At 36.2% G+C, this 18,718-nt stretch overlaps 1 protein-coding gene across 5 annotated transcripts in view; it reads right to left on the bottom strand.

Moving 5' to 3' along the window:
• Positions 1-4,042: 4,042 nt before the first annotated feature.
• Positions 4,043-18,718, bottom strand: part of AP3B1 (adaptor related protein complex 3 subunit beta 1) — a 262,957-nt gene continuing 248,281 nt past the window's right edge. For 4 of the 5 annotated variants that reach the window (XM_023257772.2, XM_011284118.4, XM_045062465.1 and 1 more), the window contains 2 exons: positions 16,196-16,334; positions 4,043-4,777 (listed from right to left, as the gene is read on the bottom strand). In XM_023257772.2, coding sequence (XP_023113540.2) covers positions 4,624-4,777; positions 16,196-16,334 — 293 coding nt within the window. In that variant the 3' untranslated portion in view covers positions 4,043-4,623. Of the gene's footprint in view, positions 4,778-16,194; positions 16,335-18,718 lie in introns of those variants that run through there. The other variant, XM_023257774.2, reaches the window with a different exon arrangement.

The following is an 18,718-nucleotide window of genomic DNA, read 5'->3' on the forward strand; positions in this document are numbered from 1 at the left end:
CGCGAGATCGTGACCTGGCTGAAGTCGGACGCTTAACCGACTGCGCCACCCAGGCGCCCCAACTCTTTTCTCTTCTAAATGCCATCCAACTTTTAAGACCTAGCTAGCTTCATTGCCACAGTTGAACTTTCACAGACCTCTCTAACCCATTGATCACTTCTTTCCCCAAATCCAACAGCATTTACTGGTGTGATCTGACAATTAATCATGCGACTGCTTCACAACTCTTCCCAGAAACGATTTCAGCTTTCAAACAGCTGTGTTCCAAGTGTGTTGGTCAAGTGATCATGTGAAATCCAAAACATTTTCATTCAAACACTAATTTCACATGGTGGTTAACTTACCAGGTCAGGTCTTAAAATAGTGCTTGCTCTGTAAAACAGTTGAAAACTGGTAGGAAAAAAGTGACGTTACTAAGAAAGAAAGAGAGTAAAACATTCATTTTAGTCATACTGAAAGCTATTTGTCAGGAAGGAGATGGAGACTGAAGATTCAGGAAAGAAATTTCATGATCCATTTAAGGGCATGTTTTTCTATTAAACACAATTTCCATTCATCTAGAAATATAACACTATCATAAACTTTTTTTTTCTGATTCCTGTAAAATCTCAAGTAAAGAGTGACAGTGATCATAAAAACTTTTCTTGAGGTAACTGGTCAAGTTGGAAGGCAGAAGGGAAGGAAAAGGATGATTAAAAAAAAAAAAGGCAGGGACGCCACTGAGGTGGCTCAGTCAGTTGAGTGTCCAACTCTTTGATTTTGGCTCAGATCATGATCCCAGGGTTATGGGATCGAACCCTGAGTTGGGCTCCATGCTCAGCATGGAGATGCTCTCTTTCCCTTGGCCTTTCTGCCCCTTTCATGCTCTCTGAAAGAAAAAAAAAACAAGCGCATGGTCAGAAAGTAATTGCCTTTCAATGAACTGACCTCCAACTGATGGAAGAACCATCAATGGCTGGTCTGGTTAAACCACCTGTGTGAGGAGAGGGGAGGTGGAGGTGAAGAGATGGGTTCAGCAACTTGGAGGGGGGGTGTGATAGTTCACTTAAAGCTATTTGACTTGGCACCCAAAGTGCGTGGGGGTGGGGAAGGCGAGCCTACATTAGTATGTAAACGAAGTTAGTTTGCAAACCAGGGCTCCCTGACTGAGTGGAGTCCATACTGCCATTTCTTCATTTATTGCCAGCTGGACTGTGGTTTCTTGAGAGATATAGAACGCATCTTGTATTTTACTATACCCAACAGTGGTTAACCGCAGCTCTTCATGTTCCACGGTAGACAGTCTTGAAATAGAAAGGAAATAGTAAGAATTTGTTAATTTTGCATTATAACATAGGGCTTTTTACCCCCTTATTATGTGAAAAGAGGATTTTCCCCCTTTAAACACAGTCCCGTATAAGGTAAGAGAAGTTAGAGAGAGGAAACAAAGAAAGTCAAAGAGCTTAGCTTTTCCTCTAGCTAGCTAAACTTTGCTTTTCAAAACCTTCCTTTATGTCATTCATCATTCTGGATTCTTGTCTTCTCTAATATATAACTTCTTAACATGAAACAGGTTACAAGGGCAAACTTTTCATAAGCTATTAGGAAGTTATTTAAATATTTGCAAATGGTAACTGGGAAGGGCAAGTATGAAGTACTTTAATTTGATTAAGTTCATTGTTATAGTCTCTTCAGAATAAAAACATTCTCCTTTTCTTATAATAAATAAAGCAAATGTATTGGGATACCAAAAATGAGGCAGTGTGATACCAAAAATGAGGCTCAGTCTGAAATACACTATGAGAGCCATTCTTCAAGATTGGTGTACATAAAATGTCCCATTAAGTGGACATTAAGATGAAAAAATATAGCTAGAATTAAGAATTCAACATTGACTAACTCGACTCAATGGAACAATTTAAAGATAATCATGGATTATGATAAAGTTAAAGGAAATATGAGGTAAGGAACTATGAAACATTGTACCAAAAAAGGAAGAACACCCCCCCTCCCCTGCCCTCCGCCAAATCTTTAACTTGGGAATTTCGTTATTTTTCTAATTTCATTTATATGAAAAATATTTTAATGATGTTAAAATGGCTTCAACTGTTCGCATACCACATTACATTATTTAGTATACATTTTAAATCTAAGTTAGCTATCAAAAATATATCTTATTCAAAAATAAACTTCTACTGAAATTTCCTTAATTTAAAAATATGTACCTATAAATGACCTATTTTCAAAGATAAGAAGTGCCCTAATTTAAGGAAAACAAAAAGCTGTCTACATCACAACATACATTTCCCCTCTGCTTTGATGCATTAAGTGTAAATATGTTTTTCAGAAAATAGGTATTTATCCCTTCAAATTCTTTCTAACATTTCAAACACTTGTTGACTTAAGGGGTACCTGGGCGGCTCAACTGGTTAAGCGACTGGCTTCGGCTCAGGTCATGGTCTCATGGTTTGTGAGTTCGAGCCCCACGTCAGGCTCGGTGCTGACAGCTCCGAGACCGGAACCTACTTCGGATCCTCTCTCCCTTTCTCTCAAAAATAAAGAAACATTAAAAAAAAAATTTTTTTTTAATTGTTGACTTAAAAACCCAAAGTTATTAAGTAAGCCCTGAGAAACAGGATTAATAAAAGGAAGTGCCAACAGCTTGCAATTATGAAGATGTGTCTGGTGGCAGCATTGCCATCGCATGTAAGGTTCCAGAATGAGGTAGAACATGTGACTTCTGTAGCAATACTTCTCATCCAGATTAACTGCTGTATTTCAAGAGCAGGACAATTTAACCATCTTGTTTGCTCTCTCCAGCTTACAAGTTTGAACTGAAATGATTTTTCACATCTATTTTGTTCTTCTCAACATGTATATTCCAGGGATGTTTCATTATGGTTTTTTTTCTCTTTATAGATGTTCTACAATGTTTCCATCAATGCATAGTCCCTTTTAAAAAATCCTTATTTTTTAAGGAATTTTGGCTCCACGGAAAGGGAAACGACTAGCATATACTAACTGAAAGAGTATTACCTTGTATCAGAAAGATAAATAAAATTTCAACCGGTTTTAAAGAGGTATAAAAATCTCAGAAAAAATTTTTCTGGTTAGACAATAACTTTTTGGGGCGCCTGGGTGGCGCAGTCGGTTGAGTGTCCGACTTCAGCCAGGTCACGATCTCGCGGTCCGTGGGTTCGAGCCCCGCGTCAGGCTCTGGGCTGATGGCTCAGAGCCTGGAGCCTGTTTCTGGTTCTGTGTCTCCCTCTCTCTCTGCCCCTCCCCCGTTCATGCTCTGTCTCTCTCTGTCCCAAAAATAAATTAAAAAAAAAAAAAAAAACCAAAAACGTTGAGAATAACTTTTTTTTTTTAATGTTTTACTTATTTTTGAAAGAGAGAGCCAGCATGAGTGGGGGAGGGGCCGTGAGTGGGACAGATACCTGAAGTGGGCTCCACACCGACAGCAAGAGAGCCTGGTGTGGGGCTCAAACCCATGAAATGCGAGACCATGACCTGAGCCGAAGCTAGATGTGCAACCAACTGAGCCACCAAGGCAACCCTGGTCAGAGAATAATCTTAATGAAAATAATCTTAACTTGTTGAAGTTAGCCAACAAACACTCCCGGGAAAAGTGCTGATATGTTGATCACGTAACAGGTTTTTAAAATTTCCAGAACTAGATTTATAGTGATTAGTTTCCAAAGGTGTTTCAGTCCACCTAAGTTGGGCATCAAGATCTATAAAGGAACAATGAGATTCAAAGAATTTATTCAGCAGGTGTAATAGGCCTTACAATCTGATCTCTACTAATCAAAATTGCACAGAGACATTTTACTGTACAACATGATGGATTTTTATTATTAAATATCCAATTTTTTCTTGGAGTTAACTACTCTATGACACAACCAGAAAATCTACCTGGATTTGAAAGTGGTTTTTCTTTCACTAACTAAACCCCATTAATTGCTTCTTTGTGAATATAACAAGCTATTTACTTTTAAAACAATTATCAGCATATGAACTTCAGGATTACACACACTCATTAAAAATGCAAAGACACATGTTATTCATATGCTAGTTTATTATTCATAGATGATTTCATGACGAGCATTGTCAATAACCAATTACAATACCAGGAAATTCACAGAACAAAATTTTGCAGAGATCTTATTGTTTCTGTATTTAATTCTAAAAAGTATGCTATTCCAATAGCAATAGTATTTTCACATACCCAGCTCAGAGGCCATTTAGATTATTTCTAGGGCTAATTTTTGGTTGCGGTGGGAGGGAGGATGATTTCCAACGAACTTAAAACACCCAATTCATGTCCATCACTGTGGAAAAAGAGAAGGAAGAGGAGAAGGCCAGAAGAAGTAGCAGGACAGAGAAAATGCCACAAAGATTCAAGAGTTGAGAAAACTGACAGTAAAATATATGTTCTTTGGTTAGCAAAGTGAAAAGGGGGAAAGTACTGCATACATGATAGATACACACTAGCATTCTAAAGCAGGAGACAAGAATGTCAAGAGTGTATTCTTCCCCCACTGCCAGATGGAAGGGCTATTATTATAAATGAAAGGCAGCAGTAGTGGATGCCAGGCACTTTTGTTGTGTGCCAGATTCTGAAGTCCAGATGTAAGCAGGTTACCCCTGGGACAGGACAGGCTTCAGCTCCCGCAGCAGAACAGAACCGATCACCGTTTTCTCGGTGTTGATGATAAGCTGTGCTGTGGAGCCTTCCTTCAGTTCCACTGTAACTAGCATCAACGACCCACTGTGCACAGTTTTAGCTGCAAACCTGAAGGAAAAAAAAAAAAGAGGGAGAGAGAGCTTTTATCATGAGGGAGGAAAAACGGAGATGGCATACATTCAAATAGGTTTAAAACAGTTCTTTTTTTCTCAATAATTTCTTGCAGGTTCCCTACTGCCAAAACCCAAAGCCAAGCATTCTTCTGAAAAATCAATAAACTGCCCAGCACCATGCTTACCACAAGCAGGTAATTTCAGTGCGTCTTTAGAACAAAACAAGAAGAGGAAGTCTATTTTACTTATTAGTTTGAACAAGAGACTTATGTGAATAATTCTCCATTAACATATATTTGGGAATCATTCATTTGATATTTAATATTCCACCATGCCTAGGGTCACATAAAATAAACCACTGCGTTTTTATTTTTAAAACATGTTGAGAAAAGGTACTTTTCTCAAAGAGCTTGAAATTTTAAGTCCTCATATCTGAAAATGATTATGCAAGAAGTTAGATAATTTTATGTACATTATAAAACTTACGTTTCAAAAATTCATGCATGTTAAAATATTCAAATTCAGTCTCTAACGTTGATGATGACATATAACAATACCACGTGACAGCCAAATGCAACACCCACACTCCCTCTTTTTAAATTTTTTTTTAACGTGCAGAATGTTACATACTTCTTTTTGCTTTAGAATAGAGGAAACTTGAGGTCTAAGGCTCCATTACTAAATTCCAAGACATGAAGAATCTACTAATTACACGGAATTAAAAGCAAAACTAGCCTTTTAAGCACTGCAATTGACTGAAAAGCCGTTGGAGGCACAATGAACTTCTGTCAATCCTGCTAATTCATTCTGCACGCACAGTTGAGCCCCAGAGACGTGAAGGAAGAGGACGGAACCCTCCTAGGCCTCCATTTTCCACATGGAGCATGTTCCACACATTTTTTTTAGGGGGGTGGGAGGGGGTTTGATTGCAGGGATGACTGGAGAAAAACAAAGTTGCTGCACATGAGCTTTTGAAAACACTAACAAGTGTAGAGCAGGTCTGTGACCTGCTGTGACCCCACTTTGCAGGGCCAATCCCCTTTCCCCTTTCTGTATGACACGTGTCTGAATCTGAGCCATCTGCCTCAATTTGCGCAACATCTTCAGCCACAATGGCACCCAGTTAGCCCTGACAACAGCTCACAATACATAAAAATAAAACTGCCGCGCTGACAGCACGCCGCGGACTATTCAAGAGCAAACCAACTGGTCAGTGTCTCATGTCTGACAATTAGCATGGGCCTTGCGCAGAGCCCACGGTGTCCTCAGGGATCTGTTTAATTACCATCAACATAAAAGAGGGAGTTTATCAGGAGACACTCAGAAAAACTTCACTCCCAACTTAATTAAAATATTAGCCACTTAAGCAGGAAGCAGATTCTCTTTAAATGAAAAGTAATTTCTTCTTTGAGTTTTCAAAAATGACATCAAGATCCCATAACACATTCGATTCTTCTTTTTGGAAACCTAGCAAGCCATTTTTGACCTGAACGGAATAACGAAAATCAGTTTTCCAACAGTAATTAGAATAATGACTCAAAAGCAAAACAAACAGGCTAATATGAAGATATTATCCACATTTTTAAGTTGCATTTTAAGGTATAAGCTAGTGGGTTGTTGATAAAGTATGTTAGAAACCTTTGCTGTCATTTATTTGTGTATTTTCTACAAACATGGAAAGCTACTCTCTCCAAACACATGGAAGACTTGTAAGGAATCCGACAGAGCAGTTTTCCTACTGCGAGAAGCAACTGTAAGTAACCGTGTGCTCTTCAGATGTCCACACAGGACCCAAGGAACTGTTTCCTAATCTCATCTTTTAGAGAGCACAAACATCAGCGGCCCTACCACGACCGACCCCCTTTTCTATCACCCCTTCCAAGTTTATGCATTTCTTTTGTCCAAACTTTTGGGATTCTTCTGCTTCACAGGAGAATCCTGTTTCTGTATTTCTGTTAAACCATGTCTGTATGTCGGACTAGGCAGCTCTACTGTCCTACTCATTTATGTAACTTTTCTCCCCACAGATTTGATCATCACCCAATCTTCATTCAACACATCTTTCAACAGAGGTCTCTATTTCTGACAGGGTTATAATTATGTAAACAATAGTCTTATTAGTCCCTTTATTTACTTAACACTTGTGCCTTGGGACTGTAGAGAAGGAGATTATGTCTCAACAGGAACACAAAAGCACTTGAATTTCAGGGTTGCACAGCCCCAAGGCACATTTTATCTCTTTTGCATTAAAAACTTAGAATCGATGCTCCACTAATACAAACTCAGCAGAGACAAATGTCAATTTTGATGCCAGTATGTTTACAGAGATTAAAATTAGTGTCTTGTACACGTTTTTGAAATCCTATTACCATAAAAATTCTCAATAGTGTAAAGATTAGGGGCAGTAAAGAAAAGAGGCATTTGCTTACCCTACAGTGGAAATATGCTAAGCAAATCATCCTAGCAATAAAATCTGTTAGCTGGTATAAAAGCTACTGCCTGTTAGCTAGGTCTCTGTGTTCTAGTGGGCACAAATGGTGGAAGCAATGTTTTAAAGCAAGCGACTAGAAGATCAGATGTTCTGACATTCTCATTTCACAGTTCAAAAAGGATGTATTTAATTGGAACACAGCATGATTACAACTGGTTTGTTTTGGTCCATGAAAAGCAAAGCCACCCCCGCCCCAAATTTATTAATCATTTAATGCCTGAACAGGCTATGCTTTAACATACACTGAAAAGACAGTTATGGAAAGAGTACCAGTTAATAAATACCACATAGCTTTTGGATGTAAGAAACATTGGTTATAAAGACAGCTTGGGTCAAACACTTCTATGTTAAATTTAATGGCTGACATCAGAACTTCTGTGCCTGACCTCAAACGAAGATTAACACGGTGACAAAACTTTTTCGGAAGACATGTGAGGTTTTCGATCACTGCAGTGATAACTGCAGCTACCATTTATTAAGTGTTTTGTGTAGTGGGTACTTATTTGATTCTATGAGGCAGATTACAGATGAGGGAAGTGAGGCCCACAGAAGTTGAGATACGTACCCAGGGGCACACAGCCAGTGAATGGTTGAGCAGGAATTTGAACCCAACTATTCTGATTCTGGATCATACGCATTCTCAAATATGCAAAATATACTTTTGTTTTTTTTATTAGTAAACGGAAAGACTAATGTTTTTCTTATTTACCTAATACATAATCTAATACTGTTCCAAAAACTTTAGGAGGGAAGATTTTCCCTTCAAAATGTGTAGCTGAATTTGCACTATTATGTAATTCAAAGCATCCTGACTTGCTGCTTTGTCATAACAACTTTTTACTTTCTGCCTTTTAAAGATTAAAAAAAATTTAAACATCCCCCACCTCCCACTCCCTCAAAAGAACACCAGCAATGAGAAATATAAAACCTTGTTGAATGGAGCTGTAACACAGGGAGGGACTTCTGGGAGGCCAACCAACCTCGAACACCAGTAACACCACAAATGAGAACAAATAAGAGGATGACAGTTAAAGATGTATTGCCTATGTATGACGGGCTCCATGTTATTAAAAGGATACCATCTAGGTATTTTTCATAATTTTTCATTTTCATTCTACCACCAAGCACTCGCTGTTTGTAATCACCAACTGAGGAGGTAAAACTGTTTAGATACATCTGTATTTCATTTCATTACATGTCTTTTTGTCTATGATCTCTAGCAATTGACATTTAATCTTTGAAGCCTATAAAAATTCTTAAAATTAAAGAAAAAGACAAAATAAGCTGCTTGCCAAACCTAAATGAAGACACTACTCTTCTAAAAAAGTTGATTGGTCTTAACTATTGACAGAATTAGGAAAACAGCTCGGATAACAACAACAAATCTGTACAAATTTAGTATCTACAATATGTGGCCTTATTCCCTCATGCACTTAAACCATATTTTTTTTTCAGATTTATGAGGAGCTGGCTATGGACCATAAATGTTCTTTGTCAGAAGGAAAAGAAATCTTACAACCCAATGGTTTTAACAACTGAAATGTTAACAGGACAACAGGAACTAAAAAATATTTATCTGAGAGGCTGTATCAGTCTCCAGGATATTCACAAACACAAACATTTTTAAGTAGAATCATATTTGCTACACTTAATGCAACAGCTCTAAGACATGCTTTTTCTTCTCTTGGATAGTCTTCCTGGTTTCTGATTTTTCTATTCTGAGTTCAATTTTCTCGTGTTTTCTGTTCTACTGGTTACCAGAAGCTGTGACAATGGCCCACTCAGGCTAAAACTTTTTTTTTTCCCCTACTCTGTACATGAAGCCTTCAATTACTGCCTGCTGAAGCAGACAGAATCCTATTAGTAAGAAAGACGATCACAAGATGCAGTGCCCTGCCCTAGCTGTATAAAAATAATTAGTCCAAAGTTGACAAATGTGTAATGAAGTCGCACAATGATTATATGTAAGAAATACTGGTTTGAATAAGCCTCCTAACATCAAATACCAAAGCATCATGATTTGGAGCATTATTTCCCAAAGAATTAAAAATGATAAATCCTTATTGCTTTGAGTTAATATAGAACATTTTAAACAGAGAATTTGCAAGTTGTAAAAAAAAAAATTCCATTTTTCTTGACTATAAAATTGTCTTTTAAAGTTAAGCCCGTTACACAATTGAAATTAATATTGAGGATGAGAAACTACATGTGATTCAAGTTTAGAGAATTTTTCCAAAGCAATGTGTTTTCCCCTATTATTAAAAAAAAAAATCAGCCAGCAATATTGTAGTGTTTCCCTTTAACATTCTGATGAGAAGAGTTAAAACAAAGAAAATAAGCAACCATCATAATTTAAGACTCTCTATATTCTGTTTGAATCTTTACACATGGTATAACGATTCTCCATACTATCTTGTCATTGACACATTCTCTTTCTTTATAAAGAAAAGGTAAATAAATCTAAGTGCACTTTCTCAAAGAAGCCACGAGATATCCCAGTTATTCCAAAGCATTTTTGGTTTGTCTCTTTGGTGGGGATGGGATGGGATGGGCCTTAACAGAAAACCAAATAATAAATAAATTCTTACCCCATTCTCTTTGATTCCTTATAAAATTGCCAACCCAGAAGGAAAATCATCAAGAATACCTCTCATTTCTACATGAAAACAGTTATATATTTGTACTAGTAAAACTGCTGCACTGCAGAATATTACCTCACAAATGGTGGAATTAAATAAAACTTAAAGAAAGAATGGTTTAAAGCAAAATCAGCAATGCGGTTTGGTTATTTCTAAGATATCCAAATATGCGTTCCGTGTAAAAATTAACTGAGGTCTACATTTGTTTTTCAATGAAATGCTGTTCACAGAGCCTGCAGAGATCAAAGCAGCAGATAAAAAAGCAGTGCTGCCCTCTAGTGGACAATCACCAACTTGAGAAAACTGACTAAATAGGTTCCAAAATCTTTGGTCCAGTTTGAGATTCCAAATTTATCACACAGTAGAAAAGACCAATGCCTGATATCTTTATATTAACAACTCCTTATAAAGCATTTTAAGACAGGTGAAGTATGGTTACTGTAGTATCAGAGATTATAAAATTAGGGCACTAAGACACGGTTTTCTATTATGGCCCTTCAAAATTACCTAGTATTTCAATATTCCAGTTACTAGGGGAAAAGAAACAAAACAACAAACAAAAATAACCCAAAAGTTGAGCAACCTAAGAACAGAAGAAAGGGAAGTATCAAAGACTCCCACCAAGAAGTGACTATACCATTCATGTTTGTAACCCTAGCACTAAGAAAATTTGTCACAAGTCTTCAAAAAAAAATTGAGTGAAAGAGTTGCACAATATAGACATTTTATGATGGAAATGGTAGTATATACCAGTATTTCTCCTATTAATTACTACTGAACATGTATATGATAATGGTGATTCACTGGATGAGTTGAAGGCCTAGAAATGAAACAAGTTGTTCTTTACATGTACTTCAATTAAATAAAAAGATTTCTGATTTTCAACCTGAAGCAAATAAACTATCTTTAAATATGTTGGTAAATTAAAAAGTTGACTGCCAGGTTGCCATGGATACACTGTTCCATTCACAGCACCAGGCTTTCCTAATAGTTAAGGACCTCAGGGACCATAGTAAAACAACATTCATTCTACTAAGACTGTAATTATTCACAAGTTGTATGTTGCTCAAAAGTTGCAAGTTAAAAAAGTGACAGAGTAAACAAGATCCAAACATTAAGATCTACAGGGCGGGAGGAGGACTTTAAGTACTAAATACAAGTTAATAATGAAAACTGTTCTAGGGTCTTATTGAATAAGCTAAGAACTAAAACAGCATCTTGGCAGAGACAAGGCTTTCTGTTTTCACTCAAATGATCACATTTTCCCCCTCACAGGGTCAATTTGTTGTTCATGAAAGGGCAAAATGAGTAGGTAGTCTGATAGCTCTTTTGAACACCACTGTTACTGAACGTCAGAACTCCGGAAACTGGGTTAAAATGTGAAATGGCTGAGACTGCTGAAAGACAAACTTTTCCTTGCGGTCTAGGAAAGTTTCACAGACGAGACTGTAATACGCTGATATAATTAACAATATGCTCTTGCTGGAGCACAATGCCATAGCTGTAAGGAAAAACAACAAACAACTTGTCTATTAGCATCCCTTAATAACTAATCTGTAAAAAGAAAATGCATAAACATAGGAATAATATACTTTAAAATGTGTCATGTGGCTGTCATTAACTCTTGATAATTCAAGGCAGTCTCAAACTGTAAACTATGGAACATTATTGGCCATATAACCGCTTTGGCTACTGGCTAAAATACAGATTCCTGGGCCATACCTCACAGTACCAAATCTGAGCCCCTGGCTGTGGCTCTCAGGAATCTGAATTTTACACAACCCCCCCACAGAATTCTTTTGTACAGAAAACCTTAAAGATTTTGGAGCTATGGATTTTTACCTTTCTGCCTTTTGGTCACTGCACATTATTATCTTTATCAGAGGACAAGCAATGTAATTAAAGCAAACACACCTCAGTTTCTACAGTACTGAATTCAAACCTGTCATAAACCCTCACCTGATTTCTTTCTCAGAGGAACACAAGAAATGTTTCCTGGGCCTGGATATACCTAGGGTTCCCAATGCTAGTCGAATTCTCCTACCCTAAACATATTAAATATTGACATTTTCCTTTTGCAGTCCATTCCTATACTGTTTTACTGCTATTCATTCTGCCCTTTGTATATTTTATGTGTTAGTTTATTAGTATACTGTCTTAAACAATATGCTTTAAGACTTTTACAATGCATAGAATATCACATATTTTAATATGAATATCTAAAACAGGACATGAAGATATTCAACTCTATATTTAATAGATGATTTTTAAAATTCTCATTTCTGTATTACTCCTTCTCATCTGATAACTGTAATCTGGAAAATAGGAGAGTTGACCATAACTCTGTAGATCTCAATGGGATGATTTTGCTCTCAAAGAGCAGCCTTTTCAGTTACCAAGTACCACAGAAATGAAAATAAAGTTAATTAAGTCTTTCAATAGTATACTGGTTGGCCTTCTGATACTATTGCTCATTTAGAAAATCAAAAGTAAATGTCATATAATCTAACAGCAGATATACTTTCTCAGTGATCTTGAAAAGCAGTTAATTATATAAAAAATGCTCCTGGTTTTTGAAATGAATTCCATAAAACTTGTGCTCCTTTAATTGACTTTTTCTTAATGGAGGCCATTTTATGTTGATATGTAGGAACCATTTTCTACTATGTATTCAATTAAAATTTCTACTTTACACTATTACACACTTCTGCATATTAATGAAGGTTCCCTTTTTCTTACATATTTCTTATATTAAGTGTTTTTTAACTTGGCATTTAATGTAAAAACTATTCAAATTTTAAGAGTAGTGGGAATAAATTATTCTAAAATTCTTTTTATACTTTTTTTTTTTTAAAGCAATTGTAAGTCAATTACCATTAGTAAATACAAGAATGGCTTTGGTCCTATTCTTCATTAACTCAAAAAAGCAACCATCACAGAAGAATAAAGGAGTTACTCAAAAATCTCACAGGGAGTTCAATTTTATTAACAATTAAATAATATATGTTTAGATATATAAACTCATTAACTCCACAGGAAAATAGGATACTGAGCACTACAGTTAAAAACATGAACACAACTCAACGAAGAAGTAAACTGTCAATTTCTGTTATAAACAGTAATTGCTATTTCACTTTAAATGACATTAAGAAAGGCACTGGTACTGATTTTACTAACAATTGTTCATTTTTGTTTTGTTACTGAGTACAAAAGAATGGCAAAAAATGTTACATATGCAGGATGATAATTTTTAACAATTTGTGTATGAAAAATACAAGTAACTCTAGGTGTTTATTATTTCTGAAATTTAGAACATTAATATAGCCATACTTTGTAAGAGCAAATGCAAAACATTTTCAATTACATATAGTGAGACTTGTGAGGCAAATGAAAACAGAACAACCTAATCTTAATTACATATAGGCATTGTTTTTTTCATTTTTGACCCGGTAGTAACTTGGGCTCCTCCTCCAAGTTACAGAGCCAAACACCACACCTGATGGATGAGAACACACACGGCTGGATTAGAAAAGTGTCAAGATATCGTGGATGTGTGTGAGGACCACGAACATGAAGTCTGAGCGCAATCTCTGCATTGCAAAGGCAGATATAAATGGTTCTTAGTTGCGTGTCTCCCCTGCATTAGTACAGATAATTGAGAATTGTCTGTAATTTAATCACTTGAACAGGCATTCAGTTCCAAACCACCAAGACAAGTTACAGGCAAACTATGCTTTAATAAAAATTACACAACTGTGCTAAGTGTCTCTCTTAGTCTGTTTCCCAGTAGGAAGGTAGCTTTTATATTAGTTGGCTTTCAGAAGGCAATTTGGTTGTTTTCTTCTAAGAAACTAAATTCTGGAAACCTGCCATTGCTTTCAGAAAAGTTAACCCACATGCAAAACAAAACAAAAAATAAATTAGAAGTTACAACATAAACAAGGGTTACCATATGTCTTTTTGTACATTATAGAAGAACATATTAAAACAAGACTGAAGTTTTGCTGGGTAGTAGATGGTCAGTATCATAATTTTGTACTGCATAAGCTAAAAGTTATAGTTGATGTATGATATTTTGGTGTTTCAGTAATTTCAGTAATTCAAAGGATCCATAAATAAAACAGCAACTTCTGCTAAAGAAAATCACTCAGAAGAGCAAAAAGAAGTATTTAAAGCAGAAAACAACAGGGGTGTCTGGGTGGCTCAGTTGGTTAAGCGTCTGACTTTGGCTGAGGTCATGATCTCACAGTTTGTGAGTTCGAGCCCACGTCAGGCCCTGTGCTGACAGCTCACAGCCTGGAGGCTGCTTCGGGATTCTGTGTCTCCCTCTTTCTCTGCCCCTCCCCTGCTCGTGCTTGGTCTCTCTCAAAAATAAATAAACGTTAAAAAAAAAAAAATAAAGCAGAAAACAATTAAAACAGGAAAACTCAGAACCAGAATATTTTCATTGAAAAGGCTTCTGTTCACTTTTTCCCCTACTGAACGGCATTTCACTGTTAAGTTGTATATGCATAGTGGTACCAGTATGATGACATAATATCCATTTTATTATTTTATCACCACCCTGTGTGAGATAGGGCTTGTCAGAAATTAAGAAATGGAAACGTCAGACCTATTAAAGAACTTAATTAAGGAACTTTCTCTAAGAACAAAACAAAACTGGGGCACCTGGGTGGCTCAGTCGGTTAAGCATCCGACTGTAGCTCAGGTCAGGATCCTGCAGTTCGTGAGTTCTAGTTCCACGGCAGGCTCTTTGCTGACAGCTCAGAGCCTGGAGCCTGCTTCAGATTATGTGTCTCCCTCTCTCTCTGCCCCTCCCCTGGTGACACTCTGTCACTCCCTCTCAAAAATAAATCAACATTAAAAAAATAATAAATAAAAATCAAAACAAAAAATAGGGTAACTTTGGTTTTTTGACTAGCACATGTGGTCTTCACTGTCACAATCAGTAGATGAAGATAGGCAACTTCAAATGATGGCAGGTTAAGACTTGAACTCAGCTCTTCTGAAGTCAAGACCAATGTTCTTCCATAGATAATACAGAATTTCATTTTAATGTCTCATGCTACCCCTTTCCAAACAGATGAAGATCCTAAAGCCCACAAGAAGTTATAACTTGCCCCAGACTACCAAGCCCAAAAATGGCAGAGAGAAGTCTAAAACCCAGATCAACTCTGGCACTCTGTAAGAAACCTCTCTTACCCTGCACTAATTAAAAAAATTTTTTTTAAAGATTTTATTTAAAAGTAATCTCTACACCTAACATGGGCTAGAATTTATAACCCTGAGATCAAGAGTTGCATGCTCTACTGACTAAGCCAGTCAGGCTCCCCTACAAAAAAATTTTTTTTAAGATCTGAAGGCATTCTCTTCAATTAAAAAATTTTTTTCTATATAGAAATATAAAGGAAAAAGCATGCCATTGGCAGTGGAATGGCAGAGGAATTAAAGATGGAATTAATGAATTCCTTTAAGCTCACAGAGAAGTAACAACTGCAGGTTTAAGGGGATCATTTTTATCTTTACTTTAATTCAAGCCACTGCACACAGAAGATCGCAAGGAGGGCAACCACATTAATCACATTCTCTTCTACCTTTAAGGACAAATGACTTGGATGTCATGCTTTAGACGCTCGGTGGTGAAGATATTCCTGGTCTAAGAAATAGAAGCTGCACTTGGCTCTATGCCCGTTTTTTAGCAGCTCCTTATTACTGGAAGCAGCCTTATGGGACTGATGTAAAAAGGAACTCTGAACACAGTACCCAAACTTCCTCTATTTCAAGTAAAAAAGTCCAAATCCACTGCTTTGTAAAACAGGCCTTCCTGGAAATCCACTGTATCTGGTGAAATAGGATAGATTTTCAATCGTATCTTGCAAAAGGTACCTTTACAAATCACCAAACTATTATAAAATGCGAGTACACTGACTGTTATCTTGCAGGACAGTACATCCCAGTGTACTAAGGATTGCATGAAATGGGAAAGACAGCCTGAACGCAAACCAACAATCAAATATCTCATTAGAAACAATGGGAGGGGGACGCCTGGCCGGCTCAGTGGGTAGAGTATGTGACTCTTGACCTCAGGGTGGAAGGTTGAACCCCACATTGGGTGGAGAGGTTACTTAAATAAAATCTTAAAAAGAAACGAAGAGAGGGGGTCAGATATATGCTTAGGGATTATTATTTTCAAGGAAAATGATGAACTTAAAATTATACATTTATACGTGTCTATTATACATATATATATACAAGTGATCACATCACATGTTGATGAACCTACCTGTGTATATGATCTTGGCCAGAAGGGACTACACCTACATTGGCTACATTTACAACCTTCTGAAGGATCACAGAAGGAGTGAAATTCTGTGGTGCAGCAATGATTACAGTAGAAGTTTCATTCATTCCTGTTAGCATTCCTGTAAGAGCAAAAGAAGGCTCCCTTTTACTAATTTGCGAAAATTATATTAAAACAATTTCAAGCTCATAGCCAAAATTTAAAAACTTAAAAAACCCACTTCAGAATATAATTTTGAAGATAATTATCACTAAATTAAATAACTGCAAATGTTTTACACAATTTTTAATCCTTATTGTGTAGAAGAGCATGTAAGAATGCAGTGCAACATCCTTCTTAATAAATGTGATTTTCAATACCCTAAGACAAAAATGCAGAATCACAAAGATTCTATTCAATTTCAGTCCCTTTAAAACATACTCAATTAATTTGGACTACGCCAACTATTTAAGCTTTTACTTTTTAAAAATTTTTATTCCTCTCCTTTTCATTCAGAGATCTCTCTTGTCAAATGCTACCTGAGTACAAATCAAAGTGAGTCTGGAATAACTAGCAACAACATTATCTGACAAATGGCCTCAGCTGATGGGTCAAAGTTATCTCAGCAATGACTGAAAGTCATTGAACAGTTATGTGGTTCTAAAAAATGTACACGTATCTAAGCATCTATACTTAGCGATAACAGTATTTGCCTAGTGAATGGAACTATAGAGTTAATTAAAAAACACCAATCGAAATTTCTGAAGCATAATGCTTAGAAACAAAGGGGAAAATGTGAATGGAGAACCTTAAATTCTAGAGACGTTTTAAATGAATCTTTAAGAAAAAAAAACAAAGTTAAGCAAGATCGGGAACAAAAACTGTAATACAGAGTTAACATATGACATGCCATTAATGTCAGAATCTCATGTAAAAATGTTTAGTAAACAAATTCAGTAACATACCAAACACTTGGAACAAATATTGCAATTTAGTACCTGGGTAAAAAAAACCCCAAAATAATTATAATAGATGCCACCTATTTGGACCTGTGATGTAAGACACCGACACCTAACGGTATCCAGTAAAAACAAAGATCTTTTGAGACATTTGGTATGTGCACAATAGTTGACAAAATTTATGAAAATGGAGAAATCTGATTTTATGTTTTCAAAAGGCCCCGAATCTCCAGGGCTATGTATTTAATTTAGTTATTTATTGCAAATGCAACCTGAAATTTAAAAGAACCCCTATGATGAGCAGCACGAAGACACGAAAGCCTAACACTGTAAAACGACTTCTAAGCTTTTAACAAAGAGCAGTTTTTAGTAACCACTTTCAAACTCGGGGACACTATGTTCTGTCTTAGAGTGTTTAACTTCAATATTAGGCAAAAGCTTTAAAAACTACACAAGCAGTCAAACACTGCTTTTAAGTAAAGCACAGTGGCTGCTGACATAACACTGCTGAGAGATGTGTGTACTCATTTAGGATTTAAACCTTCTCCATTAAGCTCTATTGAAGAGCAACTGCTGAATAAATGAATGCAACTATGTTTATGTTAAAAGCCTGTTTCCCGCAGCATGTAATTAAAGGAAATGTTGTACAAAGCCAGTACTTTTGTCAAGCTCCTGTAAATGGAAAGATGGATAGCACTCAGAGAAGTGAATGCATTGCTTCATATTTAACCTTAACACTCTTGTCATTAATGGTTTGTCTAACTTGGTCTATAAAAGACAAGGTACTGCTCCATTGAAGTAAAATTTAAAAAATCAACTAAACCATGCTTTTCAGAACAGAAGATTCATTATCGTCAGCTAATGTATTGGCATAAAGCAAAGTAACATCCTATCAAGTAAGGCACACATTCAATCTGCCTTCCCACCCCCCTTTATTTTTAACTCATGCTGTTTTATTGTTATAGGCAATTTGTACCACTCAGCATGACAGTGTAAACTGAATCAAGATTAATTTACATGCAAAAGAACACTTAGGAGAGCAGCATGGTAAGCAAATGTATTGTCTCGATTGCTGAGGTGGAAAAAGAACCTGGAAAGAAAAAAAGGTGCTCTAATTAAGGGGCATCAAATATGATTGCTTGTGGTAGTTAAGGGCCAGAAAATAGTAAATGTCTGACCATTTAAAGAATTAGCATCTTGCTAGCTAGGAAACCATAAGATGGATGCATAAATCATAATAAAATTAAGTAAACATTCTAGGTTTCTTAAACCAGAGATTTTTCTAAATGAAAATATATCAGGTATTCTCAAATTAACGAGAAAGAAAAATATGCCAAGGTATCATTAAAAGTTTCTCTTGTAAAAAACAGACATTAGATACTATATAGCATGCATATATATATATATATATATATATATATATATAACAAAGGTAAAGTTACCAGGAAAATATTTAAAAACTGTCAGACTATTTGTTGCTTCATTAGAATTTATCTAAATTTTGGAGAGGCAGTGGACAGAGTACTTAATTTAGGTTAATCAGCTGTCATTAACTGCTAAAATGTAG

This window comes from Felis catus, chromosome A1 (assembly GCF_018350175.1).
Source record: "Felis catus isolate Fca126 chromosome A1, F.catus_Fca126_mat1.0, whole genome shotgun sequence".
Taxonomy (NCBI): Eukaryota; Metazoa; Chordata; class Mammalia; order Carnivora; family Felidae; genus Felis; species Felis catus.